The 15,057-nt window shown below is 43.0% G+C and overlaps 1 protein-coding gene across 1 annotated transcript in view; it reads left to right on the top strand.

Annotated features, from left to right (window-relative positions):
- Positions 1-14,703, top strand: part of LOC106143722 (ubiquitin-conjugating enzyme E2 E2) — a 237,126-nt gene extending 222,423 nt beyond the window's left edge. The window contains exon 4 of the mRNA XM_026779935.1: positions 14,514-14,703. Within this exon, the coding sequence (XP_026635736.1) occupies positions 14,514-14,669 (156 nt within the window). The 3' untranslated portion in view covers positions 14,670-14,703. The remainder of the gene's footprint in view (positions 1-14,513) is intronic.
- The last annotated feature ends 354 nt before the right edge of the window (positions 14,704-15,057 follow it).

Raw genomic sequence — 15,057 nt, 5'->3', positions numbered from 1 at the left:
AACTCACAGAGATCCGCCTGCCTCTGCCTCCCGAGTGCTGGGATTAAAGGCGTGCGCCACCATCGCCCGGCGCTTATAAAATAATTTAAAGCATTTTTATTGATTATTGGTATATATGTGTGATGAGGGAGTGAAGGTGCACATTCATGGCAGGGAGGTCAGAGGACACCTGCAGTCAGGTCTCTCCATGAGCCTTTACACAGGGTACGGGGATCGAACCTAGGTCTCCAGACTTGACTGCAAGCACCTTTCCCTGCAGAGCCATCCCACTGACCAGTGAAAGCGCCTTCCTAGAGCAGCACCAGAACCTCCATTACTTTAGCAAGATTGCGGGAAACTGTGGACAGAATCTACAAAGCAGATAACTGAGGAGGCATGGTCCTTCAGTCATCCTCAGGAACTATTAGCGAGGCGGGAAAGCTCTGTCACAAAGAAGACTTAGAGCAGCAACATCCCTAGCCAAAGCTGTCTTCACGCGAAGGGAGCAAATGTACTTAGAGCAGCCAGCATGCATGAAAATGGTGTTCCTGCTTCAAACTGAAGTGCCAAGTGAAATGGGTGAGGCTCGGGTGTGGCTCAGTGGCACATGGCGGCTTAGCATGCAGCCCTGGCTCAATCCCCAGCCAGGCATTAGCTGTATAAAACAGAAATAATAAACGGTAAGGAAATGGGAGTGTTTAAAATGTGGAGGTGAGCATGGTGGCACACACCTTTAATCCCAGCACTCAGGAGACTGAGGCAGGCGAATCTCTATGAGCTTGAGGCCACTCTGGTCTATAAGTAAGATCCAGGACATCCAGGGCTGTGTAGAAAGAAACTGTTTAAATAAATATTCAGTCATCAATATTAGAGGTTTTCTTGTGTCCTCTCTTCTTAACCTCTTTCATGAGATGATTTTTTTTTAATGGGTAACTAGGCTTTTATTTTACACATAGAACCTTTGGGAGTCTTGCCTTTGGCATCCGGGAGATCATACTGGAGGTCAGAAACTCCAGACACAAGTGAGGTGCCAGAAACAGAGTTGGGTTAATCGCGTGATTACAGAGCTGGGATTTCCAGTAGGGTTCCAATCAAGTATTGCTTCCATCTCCTGAGGAAGAAGTGGGGAAGAAGTCTAACAAGCCTCCCCTGTGATATCAGGGACAGGGTCTAAGCAGCCAGTGGTGACTGAGGGTTCCAGAGGTTGCCAGCCCTTGGTTTTTTTGACCAGAGAAGTTCTCAAGGACCTGATGGCAAACTTCGCCTTCATGCCAAGCCTCAGTTTTGAGAATTTGATTTCGTTGGCCTGGTGCTTGTATTGGCAAGGCGCACACCAGTATGTCTAGCGCTTGATGTGCTCACCCCCAGGTGGGTCTCTCCCCAGAGCGATGGAACACCACAACGCCCCAACCTTTGTGTTGGGCCACCTTGCACACCTGCAAAGACTGAATGAGAGCCAGTCTTGTTCACTCTGAGCAGGGGACAAAATGAACTTGTCACCTATAGCCTTGGCAGTCTGCTTAGGGTTGATCGCCATGGTAGAGAGCATCCTCAAGCACCTGGATGCTTGCACTAGCTGTGGACTTCTGCCAGGCTTCCCAGTCATCCTGGTCAAAGGGGCCTTCAGTGGACACCACTGTATACTTCCATATGATAATTTATACAGGTCAACCAGACAGGCCAGCATGATGAACCTGTTGGCGTCATCAAGAATCTTGAAGTCCAAGTCATATTTGCCATCTCTGAGGACTCTGAAGCATCCCACATCCATGCCGATGACAACTGGGTCAGTGTAGCTGGCTGGCCCTTTGCAGTCTTCAGCAGCCACAGAGATTCTTTATTCCCCAGAATGTTTCGGTTAGGGTGACGCCCACCTTCATCATGTCACTTGCATGGGTGACATCTTCCCCCTTTTCTATGGCCTCACCTTTGCAGACAGCCACGGGCACCCTCAGGATGGCCATGCCCCAAGTTTGGATTTGTGCCTCTCTTCTCCGCAGCATTTGTGTTCTGGCTAGCCAGAGCAGGTGCAACATTCTGGTGGTGTGCTCAGCAGCTGTTGAGTCACCCTGTCCCATGTGCCACGTCGTCTTCTCATTGTCCCAGAGTCCCAGGGCCTCACAGATGCCTGTGGAGGCAACAATGGGCACGGCAGCTGGGGAGAGACCTTTCCAGATGCAGAGATTAACTCAACAGTGAGCGTCCCAGGGGAGCCGAAGATCTCTCCCTCTCTCTCCCTTCCCCCCTCTCTCCCCCTGCCCCCCCCACCACTAGTGGATCTCGAAGATAGATGTGGTGAATTTCTGAGTGCCAATCACCGTGCAGGAAAGGAACAGGGGGTGCCGACACTGGGGAGAGCACTGAGGAGACGTAAATGTGCACCTCGAGTTCCTGAGGTGCTCTATCATAAGATGACTTCCGTGGTTAGAAGGAAATATAATTGCTTCTAGTCAGAGCAGAGCTACTCTTATCATATACCTATAAAGTAACGGCACAGCTTTTAAGTGCATGCTTGGAAAGAGAGTCTTGCTGCATCCAAGAAAGTGAAGCCATCTGTCATCGTAATTGTGAGACCATTAGCATGTATATCCTTATTGCAACCTTGGGGCTTATTAGCGTGATAGTGAGTGCTCCCTCTTTATCGTTCTGATATACTTACTGTTTATTACAAACAAAAGGTCGATTTCTTTGTTCTTTAATCCATATGTCAGAAAGTAATGCTAACCAAAAGAGAGATATGGAAAAGAAAATAACAAACATTGACCATGTAGGCCTCTGAAAAATCATCCATTCTTCTAATACTGTCAGAATAAAAGGATAGGTCTCTCCTGGAAGCAGAGTCTGTTGGTCGGTCTTCTGTCTCGGGCTTTATTTTAAAGTTCATGTGGAGTAGTGGGATCTATTGGTCCCACACCTTCTAACTCTACAGAATTTGAGACTCTTAACCCAGTGCTTCAGTTGATGCTTAAGATGCCCGTAAATCTCTACTAACTAAACTATTAATCACAAATTTGCCCTAACATAAATCAAAATTTAAAGAACAAAACATAGTTTTCTTTAAGAACTTAGGGGAACCGTCAGTTGACACCTCAAAAAAGTTGCCTTCAAACTGAGGGTTGTTCCTAATGCGTTATTGTCACTTTTAATTATAGTATTTATGGCCTCTTTGCAAATATAAATATTCTGTATTTTTCCAGCTAATTTATTTGTCAAACAAATACATGCTGGCATTCTATTCTTCCCTAGAGGCAATAAAAATCAGTATTGTATATAAACTGTTTATATAAATTCTTACATAAAGTTATTCTCCAGTAAATAAACATCTTTGCTAGCCTGTCTACAGAAATTCACTTCCAAGATCCTTATTTGCTAATACACACAGCTATGGGCTTTGTAAAATGAGGCTGGCGCTGTTGATAAAAGCCTCGTACCGTGCAATTGTTTGCTTTCAGAGGTAATATTTGTTGTTACTCTGCAGCAGCCAGTTTCCTACAATACAAAGATGAATGTTACAAATTACAGGGAAAGGAAGAAAGCAGCCTGGTGTGTGTTTAAGATAGGACTTCAGATTTCTCTTAGGGACACAAGACTCAGCGGGGTGACACACTAGCAAACGGATGTTTTTCCATACAGCTCTCAGCCATCGAGGTTGGCCTTCTTCCATCCACTGCCACCACCACTTCCTCACTCCTCCTTTTCTGAAGATTTGATTTTTATGTGTGTGCAAGAGATGGGAACATGCGTGCAGCCTTAGGGACATTTAACCTATTTTTAGAACAGTAGTCGTATAGAAAATGCTGCAAGAAGGAAAAAGCTAAACTCAAAGGTAGGCTTTGGGATTCCTAGGACGTTGATGAAGCAAGATAACCCAAAAGGTGGAGATGAAGACGAGAGAAATAACTTTAGTCACGAGTGTCAGCCAGCTTGTTGTATGTGTTCTCCACAAACTCTTAAAGACTAACCTGCTCTAAATACTGACATTAAAACTGCTCCATGGTTGGATCGATGTTAGTTAACTGATGTAGGACAAGTCTATAATCTGTCAATTATGTTTTAAATAAACGCTGATTGGCCAGAAGCCAGGCAGGAAGTATAGGCAGGACAACCAAACAGGAAGTAGAAGCAAGGCAATGAGAACAGGAGAATTCTGGGAAGAAGGAAGCTCTCTCCCCAGTCCTGTCCAGACACCGGAAAAAGCAGGATGTGATCTGCCCCGCTGAAAAAGGTACTGAGCCATGTAGCTAACATATATTAGAATAATGGGCTAATGTAAGTTATAAGAGCTAATAAGAAGCCTGAGCTAATGGGCCAATCAGTTTATAACTTATGTAAACCTCTGTGTGATTTTTCTTTGGGACATAACATCTGCGGGAACCTGGCTGGACAGAAACCTCATGTTACAGTTAACAGTTCTCAAATCATGTTGGTTTGTTCCTGACTAACTTGTCTTGCTGTAAGCGCAGAGGTGCCAGGCCAGTGCGTGCAGGAATACTGACCAGTGGGTGGCACTCTGCATGGCTTATCTATGGTCACTTTCCATGCCTCCTGTCTCAGGAGAGCTCAGTTCACTAGAACTGTAGAGACCCTGTATCATCCACTTTCTTCACTAAGTTAAACTGTTGAGACTTAGGGGTCATGTAATTGCCTTTATTCCCTTCCGACTGCCATGTTTTAAAGTCAGGAGGTTAATGTGTTTGTTTTCTTTCCTCTCTGACTTTCCTCCCTCATTGACTCAGTGATGAGCAGTTAGTTGAGTATCCCAGTTTCTTATTTTGTAAAATGAGAGTAATAATAGTCTTTTTGGTGACTGAAAATTAAATTGTATGAATAAATGCAAGTTCTTAGAACAGCGTCTAAGCATAACCATAAACATTTCACAGTTTTGACTGTTTTCATTTGTGTTGTTTTTGGTCACAGCGTTCCATGATGAACACACAGAAATTTTAAACTTCATGCTGTAAATTTATGGCAACATAACTCTGGCTCCGAATGGACATGGAAACTCTCACACCATTCAAAGCTGTCCACCTCTCCCAAAAGTGCGCCTTTTGAGCTGAATGTGGTAGCACACGCCTTTAATTCTAGCACTCCAGAGGCAGAGACAGGTGGATGTCTGTGAGTCCAAGGCCAGCCTGGTCTACATAGCAAGTTCCAGGCCAGCCAGGGCTACAAAGTGAGATCCTGTCTCAAGCCCTTCCCCCACCAAAAATGGGTTTTGGTGTGTTATTTAAGCATTCACTAAGAGCACAGGCATCTGGCCAATTCTGTAATTGCCACAGATTTACCATATTGTTAGCATATTAGTCTTTGTTTTACTTTAAATCATGCTAAGATATATTTTACCTTTATGCTGCTGTGGGCTACATAGAAGATGAATCATCACTTCTAGCCAGTGTTTACAGATATTTTGTGTTGTGCTTTATACGTATTGATTGTTCATCTCTTAAATTAATAACTAACACCCCATGTGTCAACAAGCATAAAACTTAGTAATTGTTTCCTGAAAGAGGAAGGGAACCTGTATGTTCCTTCCAGTTTCCATCTAGATTAATTTACATTAATCTCTAAATGTGCTGTGTCTTACAGACTGGGCTAGGTGGTGTGAGACCTGTGAAAATGTAAACAAAGAGAAAACAAGACAACTCCTTCTGTTTATGTTTCTGTTGTCTTTAATAGTGTAAAGCTTTTTACGGCCCAACAAACCTCTGCACCGATGCAGTAATCCAAATTAGACCAAATTAAACCAAATTAGAAAAAGCCCAGGTTTAATGGGTACCAGTGCTCCCGGGTGGCCTTCCAATCCCCAGAGAGGAAGACAAGGAAAACACAGAGAGGGGAAAGGAAAACCAGAAAGACCACGTGTTTGTTGGGAGGAGGGGGTCCAGTTTAAATAGCCTTTGGGAGTGGTCTTGACCCTCTCTGGGGAGGGGTGACCTTTTGACCGTCTTAGAGGCAGAGTCCAGACTGCAGTAGTTCCCAGGGGAGGGGCCTTGGAATGAAACTTTCCACCAATCAAATAGCAGATGATGCTTGTCACTCATTTATTATATTTGGTATAGAGACATTTTCTCAGTTATTAGGTTTCCTAATAATTGTTATGTATTTGACACTTTGCACTTAAAAAACAGAACAGAATCAATTTGTCTATGAGTTGTAGGTTTATTGGAGTCTGCTTTGTTGTCTGTATGGTGCCAATTATGAAATAAGTATCATTGGCATAACACAACCCATGTAATGGTTGTCAGTCCTCTGCTCAGGAGCAACTGCTGTGGCGTCTGGTGTGGGGCCGATGCTGCTGGGGGTCAGATAGACGGGTGTGTCCTCCGATGCACATTGTGTTCGTCTCAGTAAACCAAAGCAGAGACTGTGTAAGCATGTCTTTGAGAACCTGCTTAGCTTAGGTCATTTCTACCCACGGTTTGTGACTTGGCAGTTATTTAACCTACACACAATTATGTTATTGGGAAACCCATCCTACTCTACAAAAATTCACTTGTTTAAAAAACTTAACCCAAATTTCCCAAGCTTCTTAATTGTTTTACATTGTTGTCTTGGATTAAAGGCTTGTTAAAACCCAAGCATGCTGATGGTAAATTTCTACTCCTAGACCCCTGTGATGCCTCTGTTCTCTTTATCTCTATGTTAACCCCCTCAAGGAGGCAAACCTCTATCTATACTTCTCACAGTTCTCTGTTAAGCTGGTTTCAGACTCTACTTTGTCCTTTCCAGAGAGTATGTTATTCAAAATAAAGTGGTAGATCCCTTCTACAATGTTTGAACTTCATGTAAAGAGCAGAATGTGAACGTCTTCTTTTCCTAACGGCTCTGTGGTTTTGATTTTATATCTGAAATATGTGGGCAGTCCCATCCCAAGCTAATATTATCCCTGAGGCCTTTGAAGAAACAAATGTAATGTACCCCACAATCCCTGCCTCTAGGACTTCTAGAAAAAAGTAAACACGGCCTCACACCATGTGAATCTGACACAGAAAGAACTGTCAACAATGCCATTCCTGAACTTTAGACAACAGAACAAGTCAAAAGAAGTGTGATGTAGAATAAGATGAAAGACCACATCTGTTGATGGAGAGATGGGCCTGCTTTTCGTCCCAGCCGCCCGACTAGCTTACACCTGAAATAACCACACAGAAATTGTATTAATTAAATCACTGCCTGACCCATTATCTCTAGCCTCTTACTGGCTAACTCTCACATCTTGATTTAACCCATTTCTATTAATCTGTATATTACCATGAGGTCTTTCTCTCTCTCTCTCTCTCTCTCTCTCTCTCTCGCTCTCTCTCGCTCTCTCTCTCTCTCCACACACACACACACCAAAATTGTTTTAAGTTATTTGGTATATAGGATTTGGGTATGACTCAGTGGTGAAGTACTTGTCTCTTATGCACAAGGCCATGGGTTCAGTCCCAACACCTAAGTTTTTTTTTTTTTCAAGGAATGGTGACTCTATGAAATGCAGAAGTACTCACTTATCTTAAGAGACTTTTAAAAAAAATAGCAAAGAAAGTATAAAATTAGTAATGGATTTTTCTGGGGTGGGGGGATGTTCTGCCAGATGATCACAAACTCACTGGCTCAAAACAGTTTGGCTTCACTCTAGGAAATAGTCAAGGCATGATGAGCTCTATTTTAAAGGCTTAATGAAAATCATTTAGTTGGCTTTTATGATTTCCAGAAGCCATCTGCATCCCTTGGCCCTTGGCCCCTTCGCCTATCATTTTACACATCCCTGATCTTCCTGCCTCTCTGTTGTTGATTCCCTTATGAATGTATTGGGCCCATCCAGTTGACCTAGGAAAAATCACCCAGCATTAGGACTCCAAGTTGATGGGAGATGACAATATTCATGAGTCCCAGGGACTTGAATGTACACATTTGAGAGAGAAGGCCATTATTCTGTCTACTACATACATGCACCTTATGTGCCTATAAACCCTGGGGATTAGCCATGTCCAAGTAAATTCATTTCCTGTGTCTTTCTAATCAGATCATGTTTCTGAAACGCCTGGATTTATGGGGAATGTTTGGAAGTTACAATCTTCCCTCTCCTTCATGAGGGCTGTTGCTGTATGAGCAGTCGGGCTGTATTCTGAGGACAGCTGTAGATGCAGATGTAGGTGTGAGTTATTTGGTACACAGAACTCAGTCATTGTTACCTGAAGCTGCTATGTGGTCATTTTCTTATCATTTTTTTCTTTGTCGGGAGCATGAAGGGAAAGACACAAACACAACCTCATGAACAAGAGCGAAGGAGCCTGCATTGGGAGGTGTATTTTCAAAAGGTGGGGGTAGGGACTTTCATAGCCTTTGAAATTCTCACTGTTTGTTAATATTCAAAACATCCTTTCCCATTCTGAAGGACTGACATCTAAGGCTGTGTATCCCCTTATTATGTGGATTCATCCCTGTTTCCATGTATTTCTCAGGATCTGGAAGGATCACCTCAGGTCCTGGCTGTTCCGACACTTCACTAAGAAGTTTTTGCCTCAGTTGCAGGACATACTTGTTGATGTGACTTTGCCACTATTAACATTTTTAGGTTTATAAATGAAAAATAGAAACAGCAAAAATATTTATATTGAATGCTTGCTAGTTTACGTTTTAAGAATGCTTGCTAGTTTAAGTTTTATGACCTATCTTCTGAAATAATCTGCCAGAAAACCTAGTAAAGTTGCATGGGACAGAAAAATGTCCAGAGCATCTTCTTATCCAGGCATGGTGTTAGTGGTACGTTAGTGGCCTGCAGTCCAAGCCATTGAAGGTGAAGACAGAAGGATCTGCAGTTCAAGTCCAGTCTAGGCTACATAAACAGTTTGAGGCTAGCCTGGATTACATGAGACCCTGTCTCAAAAAAAAAAAAAAAAAAGTCACATACAGTCCCCATGCCTTGAATTACATTCTTGTAATCACCTCTTCAGAAGACTGGGACAGGAGGATGGCAAGTTCAAGGCCAGCATGGCCTACTTGTGACACCACATCTACAATATTAACAGAAACGACTCCTGCTCCCTCCTGGAGTTCCTTCTCGTTTCCTATTGGTCTTGTTCTAAATATCTAAGACACATGAGATGTTTGGTGTCTGCCATTTCAGATTCACATCTGCTCAGCACCGAGTGGGCTCTTGCTCAGTGCCAGGCACTGGAGCTCAGTTGAAAGAAAACACTTCAATAAATAACTTAGTACAGTGAAGGGGCATGGCCAGCCTGGGACCAGGATAGGGATGTGGCACGGAATGCTGGCCAGATCCTGCATCATATTGCAGAAGTGGAACCTTCTCCAGACTCTGGGACCTGAGTCTTTCTTCCTTCTGGGACCACCATTGCATCAGAGTGTGCACAAGCATCTGTTCCATCGGCATTTGTAAACACACCAGAACACCCACTGTCTAAAGCATTCTTAGAACTCTGCAGCTTTGTGGCTCATTATTTTTTTAAACAAGTGCATCTCAGTTTCTGTTAGAAGCAGAGTCTGGTAACCTGTGCTTGCAAGCCCTGTACTCGGGAGACTTAAGCCGTAGGATCATGAGTTCTAGACAAACCTGGTCTGCCTAGAGACCTTGTCTCTAAAAAGCAACCACCACCAAGATACCATTAGAGTCATTAGTAAAAAAGCAACACTCAAACATCCTTTAGGTAGAAAAGAGAGTAGAGCATAAAGGTTCCCCATATGGTACAGGTGCGCATGGTGTACAGCCTCATCAGCCATGGGAAATACAAACTGAAACCCCCACACCCAAGCAGGGTACTCTAAAACAAGCAAAGGGAGGTACCCAATGCTGGCATCGTGTAGAGAAGCTGCATCACAAAGCCATTGGGGTTGTAAATGGTATTGCCAGTCATCCAGCTGACCCACCAGTTACATGCGCTCTTAGATGTTTATCCTAGAGAGAGAGAGATGTTCCTAACAGCTTTGTTTGTGATAGCCAAAACCCAGAGTATGCCAGTGTCTCCTAAGTCTAGGTATTGGCCAGTGATGTAATCAAACATGGCCAGGCAGTAAACCCCGGCCATCAGGGCTCAGGAGCGTCCATGGAGGTGGGTGTACCAAGGAGTACCACCCCTCCTTCTGCATACCCTGTGCGTCCTCTGTGATGTTTAGGACAGAGCTGGGATGTGGGTACAGACGTATTAGAGTACAGGACGCCGGGGAGTGGATGCAGGGGAGGGGCTGAGGCAGTTCAGCTGCAGGCCATTGGCCAGAAGTTCCACAGGCCCAGACTAGAGAGTGATGTCTGAGGTAGGAGGTGGCAGCCCTCTAAAGAACTGATTCTTTAGGCTGCGGACCTGACTTCCTTCTGAGGATAGTTGTCGAAACTGAATTAGCCCAGCTGGTGTCAAATAAATGTTATTGGCAGGTAATTCCCACCCCACGTGTAATAATAAAAATATTCTGCATTGTGTATGAGAGTAGGGAAAAAAAAGAGGGATTTTCTTTGCTTTTTATTGTTTTATTTTTGTCTTTGGAAAACCCAGATGTCCTTTACTTAGAAAGTGGCTTGAATTAGCATGGCCTCCATAGGCTCGTATATTTGCATTCTTAGTGTCCATTTATGAAGTTGGAAGGATTAGGAGGTGTGGCCTTGTTGGATGCGGTGTGTCTCTGGGGGTGAGCTTTGAGGTTTCAAAAGCCCATGCCAGGCATTCTGCCTCCAAATTGGTATATAAAGCTCTTAGTCAGTGCTCCAGTGCCCTGCCTGTCTGTCATAATGATAATGGACTAACCCTCTGAAACTAAAAGCAAGCCTCCAATTACGTGCTTTCCTTTATGAGTTGCCGTGGTCATGGTGTCTCTTCACGCAATAGAACAGTGACAGACTGACACATCCATGCCATAAAATACTGCTGAGCATCAGAGAATAAATTACTGGTATTGAGTGAAAGGAGCAGTTTGAAAGGTTTAGTAGTGCATAATTCCATGGTTGAATTTCTTTCTTCTCTCTTCTTCTTCATTGTCGTCTTTTTCTTTTTCTTTCTTTTTGATTTTTTGAGACAGGGTTTCTCTGTAGCTTTGGAGCCTGTCCTGAAACTAGCTCTTGTAGACCAGGCTGTCCTAAAACTCACAGAGAACCACCCCCCGAATGCTGGGATTGAAGGTGTACCATCACTGCCTGGCTGTTGAAGCATTCTTGCCACAAGAAACAGCTGTGGTAGCCAGGAGCTAAAGAACTAAGAGAAGACAGTTATGCAGGTCAAAAGTTGTACATAGTATCAACATCCCTAGGTCTTCCGGAACATGGAGGAAGATGGGGTGGAAAGAATGCAAGAGACAGAGGATGTGGGGAGGTGCTGTGAGATGCTGTCTTCTGCGTATAATGTGCAGTTGCACCCATGAACAAGACCAGCACAATCAACACCACAAGACAGCAACACTCCATCAGGCTGCTGACATTGCACTCAGTGGGCGACAAGAGAAAAAAGGCAGCGCGTGAATGTGGGTGGGAGATGTTTTGGGAAGTGTCCAGAGGAGAGCAGGAGGGGATAGGATATAGATATAGTATATGAATTATGAAATTATCAACAAATAAATTTTCAAAAGATAGTATTTGTGATGGGATCCTTCTGTATCCTGACAGTATACACATACATACACATAGAAATAAATGTAAACATAAAATAAAATGTAAACATAAGATAGAAAATTAAGATCCAGGAGTAAGGGGACTGCAGAAATATGTTTCTGCAGTATATGATACTTCTGAGAGATACTGCTATAATAGAAACTGGACTAAGAATGCATGTGGTCTCTGGGTGTTCTTTCTTACAGCAGAATTTACAAGTATCCCAGAATTAAAGGTGAAGTGTTGGAGAAAGGGCAGGAGCGCCAAGGCTTCATGGCATAGCACCAGACTCCGTTTCCTGAACTTTGAGGCTCTCATCGCTAAGTTGTTTTGAGAATTAACTCTGTGGTTAATACTTGATGGGGTTTTCCATGTCACACATGCATGGACCACTCTTCTTTACAATGAATTGTCAAAAACCATTCAGTCTGTTCATTTAGCACTTGGGGCTGAGCAGTCTGGCTTCTCTGAGACATTGTCATGATGAGTGTTTGTATTCACTATGTTCATCTCTTTCTTCTTTCAAGCTGTTTATCCCCTCATTCTAGTTTTCTAGGTCAGGCACTTGGCTCATTTTTCAGTGAGTCTTTCACTTTGTAATATAAACATTTAAAATGTATATATTTTATGGTCATGTCTATTTGACTGTTGTTTTGGCTAGAGACAGATTTTTATATTGGCAGCTCAACCTCTGCCTTGTCATTTAGCTGAGTCTTGTGGGGTTGGGTTCGGTTTGGTTTTAATCAAAGAATTATTTGCATCTGGTCTTGATCGTGCACATGGTGTACCTTGAAATCACAGCATGTGGGAGCATGTGGACCAATAGTTTGGTGCCAGCCTGGGCTACATAGCTAGAGTCTATCTTGAAAAATAAAAACAGAAAGAAACAACAAAAGGGAATTATTTGCAGATGTGTTTTTCAATTTCCAAAGATGACTGAGAGGCAGAGGGGGCTCTTTCCTGTGTTGATTCTGATCTTTCATTATGGTTTTCATAGCCATAGGTTTGCTCTGTGCCTCAGCATGTAGCCAGTGTTTGTAGGTGTTTCATACATGATTGACATGAATATATACTCTTTAGTTGTCAAATGTAATGTTTGTAACCATTCAGTCCTTGATTTTGTTTGTGGTTTAAATTTTCAGGCTCTTGCCAGCACATGGCCTGGCTGACCTAGCAGTTACATGGTGATGCATTCCTCCTTGATTATAAATACACCATTTTCTCATTGACCTGCCAGTTTTTACTGTATAATTTTTGGCTATTTAGCTACAGCCAATTTCAAATTGATGTTTTCCTGATGCATTCTTTCATAATACAGTGTTCCCCAGTTACATCAGCCCCCTGGCCTGGACTTACACCAGTAGTCACACAATCGTGTCAGCTCTTGGTTGGCATTTGTGTGATGAATCTGTTTGCAGTGAGAATTCCCACCTCGCTTTCACTCTCAGTTCCTTCCTGTCTCCTCTAAGGCACACACTTCCTGTACATGAGCCACTGAGTGTCTGATTGAGGTGCAGGCTCTGGCTTCAAACCCCTGGCCACATACAGGCCTACAAGCTCATCTGCCTTCTCCATGAAGGTTATCAGAAATCAAAGCTTTCATTTTGGTAAGGCTGCCTTCCACCCTTCAGCCCTTCCTTGTCCCCAAACCTGCCCCAGCACACACACGGCCCACTTGTCTAATGTAGGTTTGGGATTTTAGCTGTGGCCTCCAGGAATTCTCCTAGCTGATTCTGCTGTGCATTTTAAAGAAGGTTGGTTCTACTTTCCTCAAGGTCTCTGGACATTTAAGATCTGTGTGGGGAGAGAAGTTGAGAGTGGTCTGGAATGATGCTGGATTCTGATCCTACCTGAGAATGGGGTATGGCGTTCAACAACCTTTGACACATTGACTCTGCCCTCCTGGAATGTGGCTGCTTACAACTTACATCAGCTTCTGGTGTCTGAACGGATGCTGGATGCCTGCTTGAGTGCCAGGCCCTACAGCGGCCTCCCTCTCATGGGTGTTTTTCCTGTTCTTAGTGATTATAAATTCAGGGTACCAGACTAGTCTCTAGAACACCAAAATTTATTTATAAATTTGAGAACATTTACAAATTTACAGTCATAATAAGTAGCATTTAAATATTGATATTGCTTAACCAAAACTGAGCTGGACTTGTTGTCAATATTTAAGGTTTTTTAAGGTTTTTGTTTTACTTTATACGTATAAGTGCTGTGTGCACATACATATATGTGTAGCATGTGTGTGCCTGGTGCCCTGGAGACTAAAAGAGAGCAAGGGATCCTCTAGAACCAGAGTTGCCAGCAGTTGTCAGTCACCATGCCAATCAGTGCTGGGAACCAAGCCTGGGGCCTCTGTTGGAACAAAGGTACTCTTACCCACTGAGTCACCTAGAATACTTTTTGTTATAACTTTCCAAATTATATTTAAGTCAAGTTTAATGGTGACTCTCATAGGAAAAGACTGTACACTCAAAATATAAAATTTAATAAGGAGTAGGTTTGTAAATTGTAACAATATGGTAAGATAATTATAACAAATGCAGTTTTAACACGCAGTTGTATAAGGGGCACGTGATATGCTTACATGCCCTCATCCATGTTTAAAACAGTATTAAAGGACATTTATCTTTGTTGTATTATTCCCAAGCTTTCTGGTGTTTTGGGTCTTCAAAATGTAAAGCAACTAGAATCCACCAGAAGTTTTTAAAAATATTTCAGGGGTCAGAGCCCATTTCTGCTCATAAACATCCTGTGGTCACACCAAGTTTGAAGTCCTCAGCCACACCCAGAAGCCGTGTCCTGATTCTGCTAGGAGTATTGTTTTCTGATGTGAAATAACTCTATTTTTAATATATTGATTATTATCATGTACCTAATTTTTAAAAAAAAAAGTGGCCTTGACTTCTAATTACAGCATCTCCACTCACAGCGACTTTGCATTTTCTCCCAGGTCACCTTCCGAACGAGAATCTACCACTGTAATATCAACAGCCAAGGGGTGATCTGTCTGGACATCCTCAAGGACAACTGGAGTCCGGCCCTGACCATCTCGAAAGTCCTCCTGTCCATCTGCTCACTCCTCACAGACTGCAACCCTGGTGAGTGACCCTGGAGCTGGTAGCAGACTGAGAAAGAAGGGCGCAGCTGCCCTTGAACGTGCTGCTGCTGCTGCTGCTGCTGCTGCTGCTGCTGCTGCTGCTGCTGCTGCTGCGAGCCTTCCTGACCCCGCTGCTCAGTACTGTTGATTTTAACTTTCCATACTGCATAACTGTGTTCTTTTTAAATTGGTTCTTTTCATTTACCTTTTCTAAACCTATTATTTAGCAAAAAAGTTAAAACAAAATATGATAAAAAAAATTAATGAAAAATAATTTTAAATGAGAAAAGTGTATTTTAGAATGCATTAAATTCTCCTATCAAATAACAATAAAAATTCAGATTGACATGCTTAATCTTTAATTAGATGCCTACTAGGCATGTTAATTTGAGAGATT

This window comes from Microtus ochrogaster, chromosome 6 (genome assembly GCF_000317375.1).
Source record: "Microtus ochrogaster isolate Prairie Vole_2 chromosome 6, MicOch1.0, whole genome shotgun sequence".
Taxonomy (NCBI): domain Eukaryota; kingdom Metazoa; phylum Chordata; class Mammalia; order Rodentia; family Cricetidae; genus Microtus; species Microtus ochrogaster.
The sequence above is the reverse complement of the archived record's forward strand: the minus strand, read 5'-3'. Positions and strand labels throughout refer to the sequence as shown.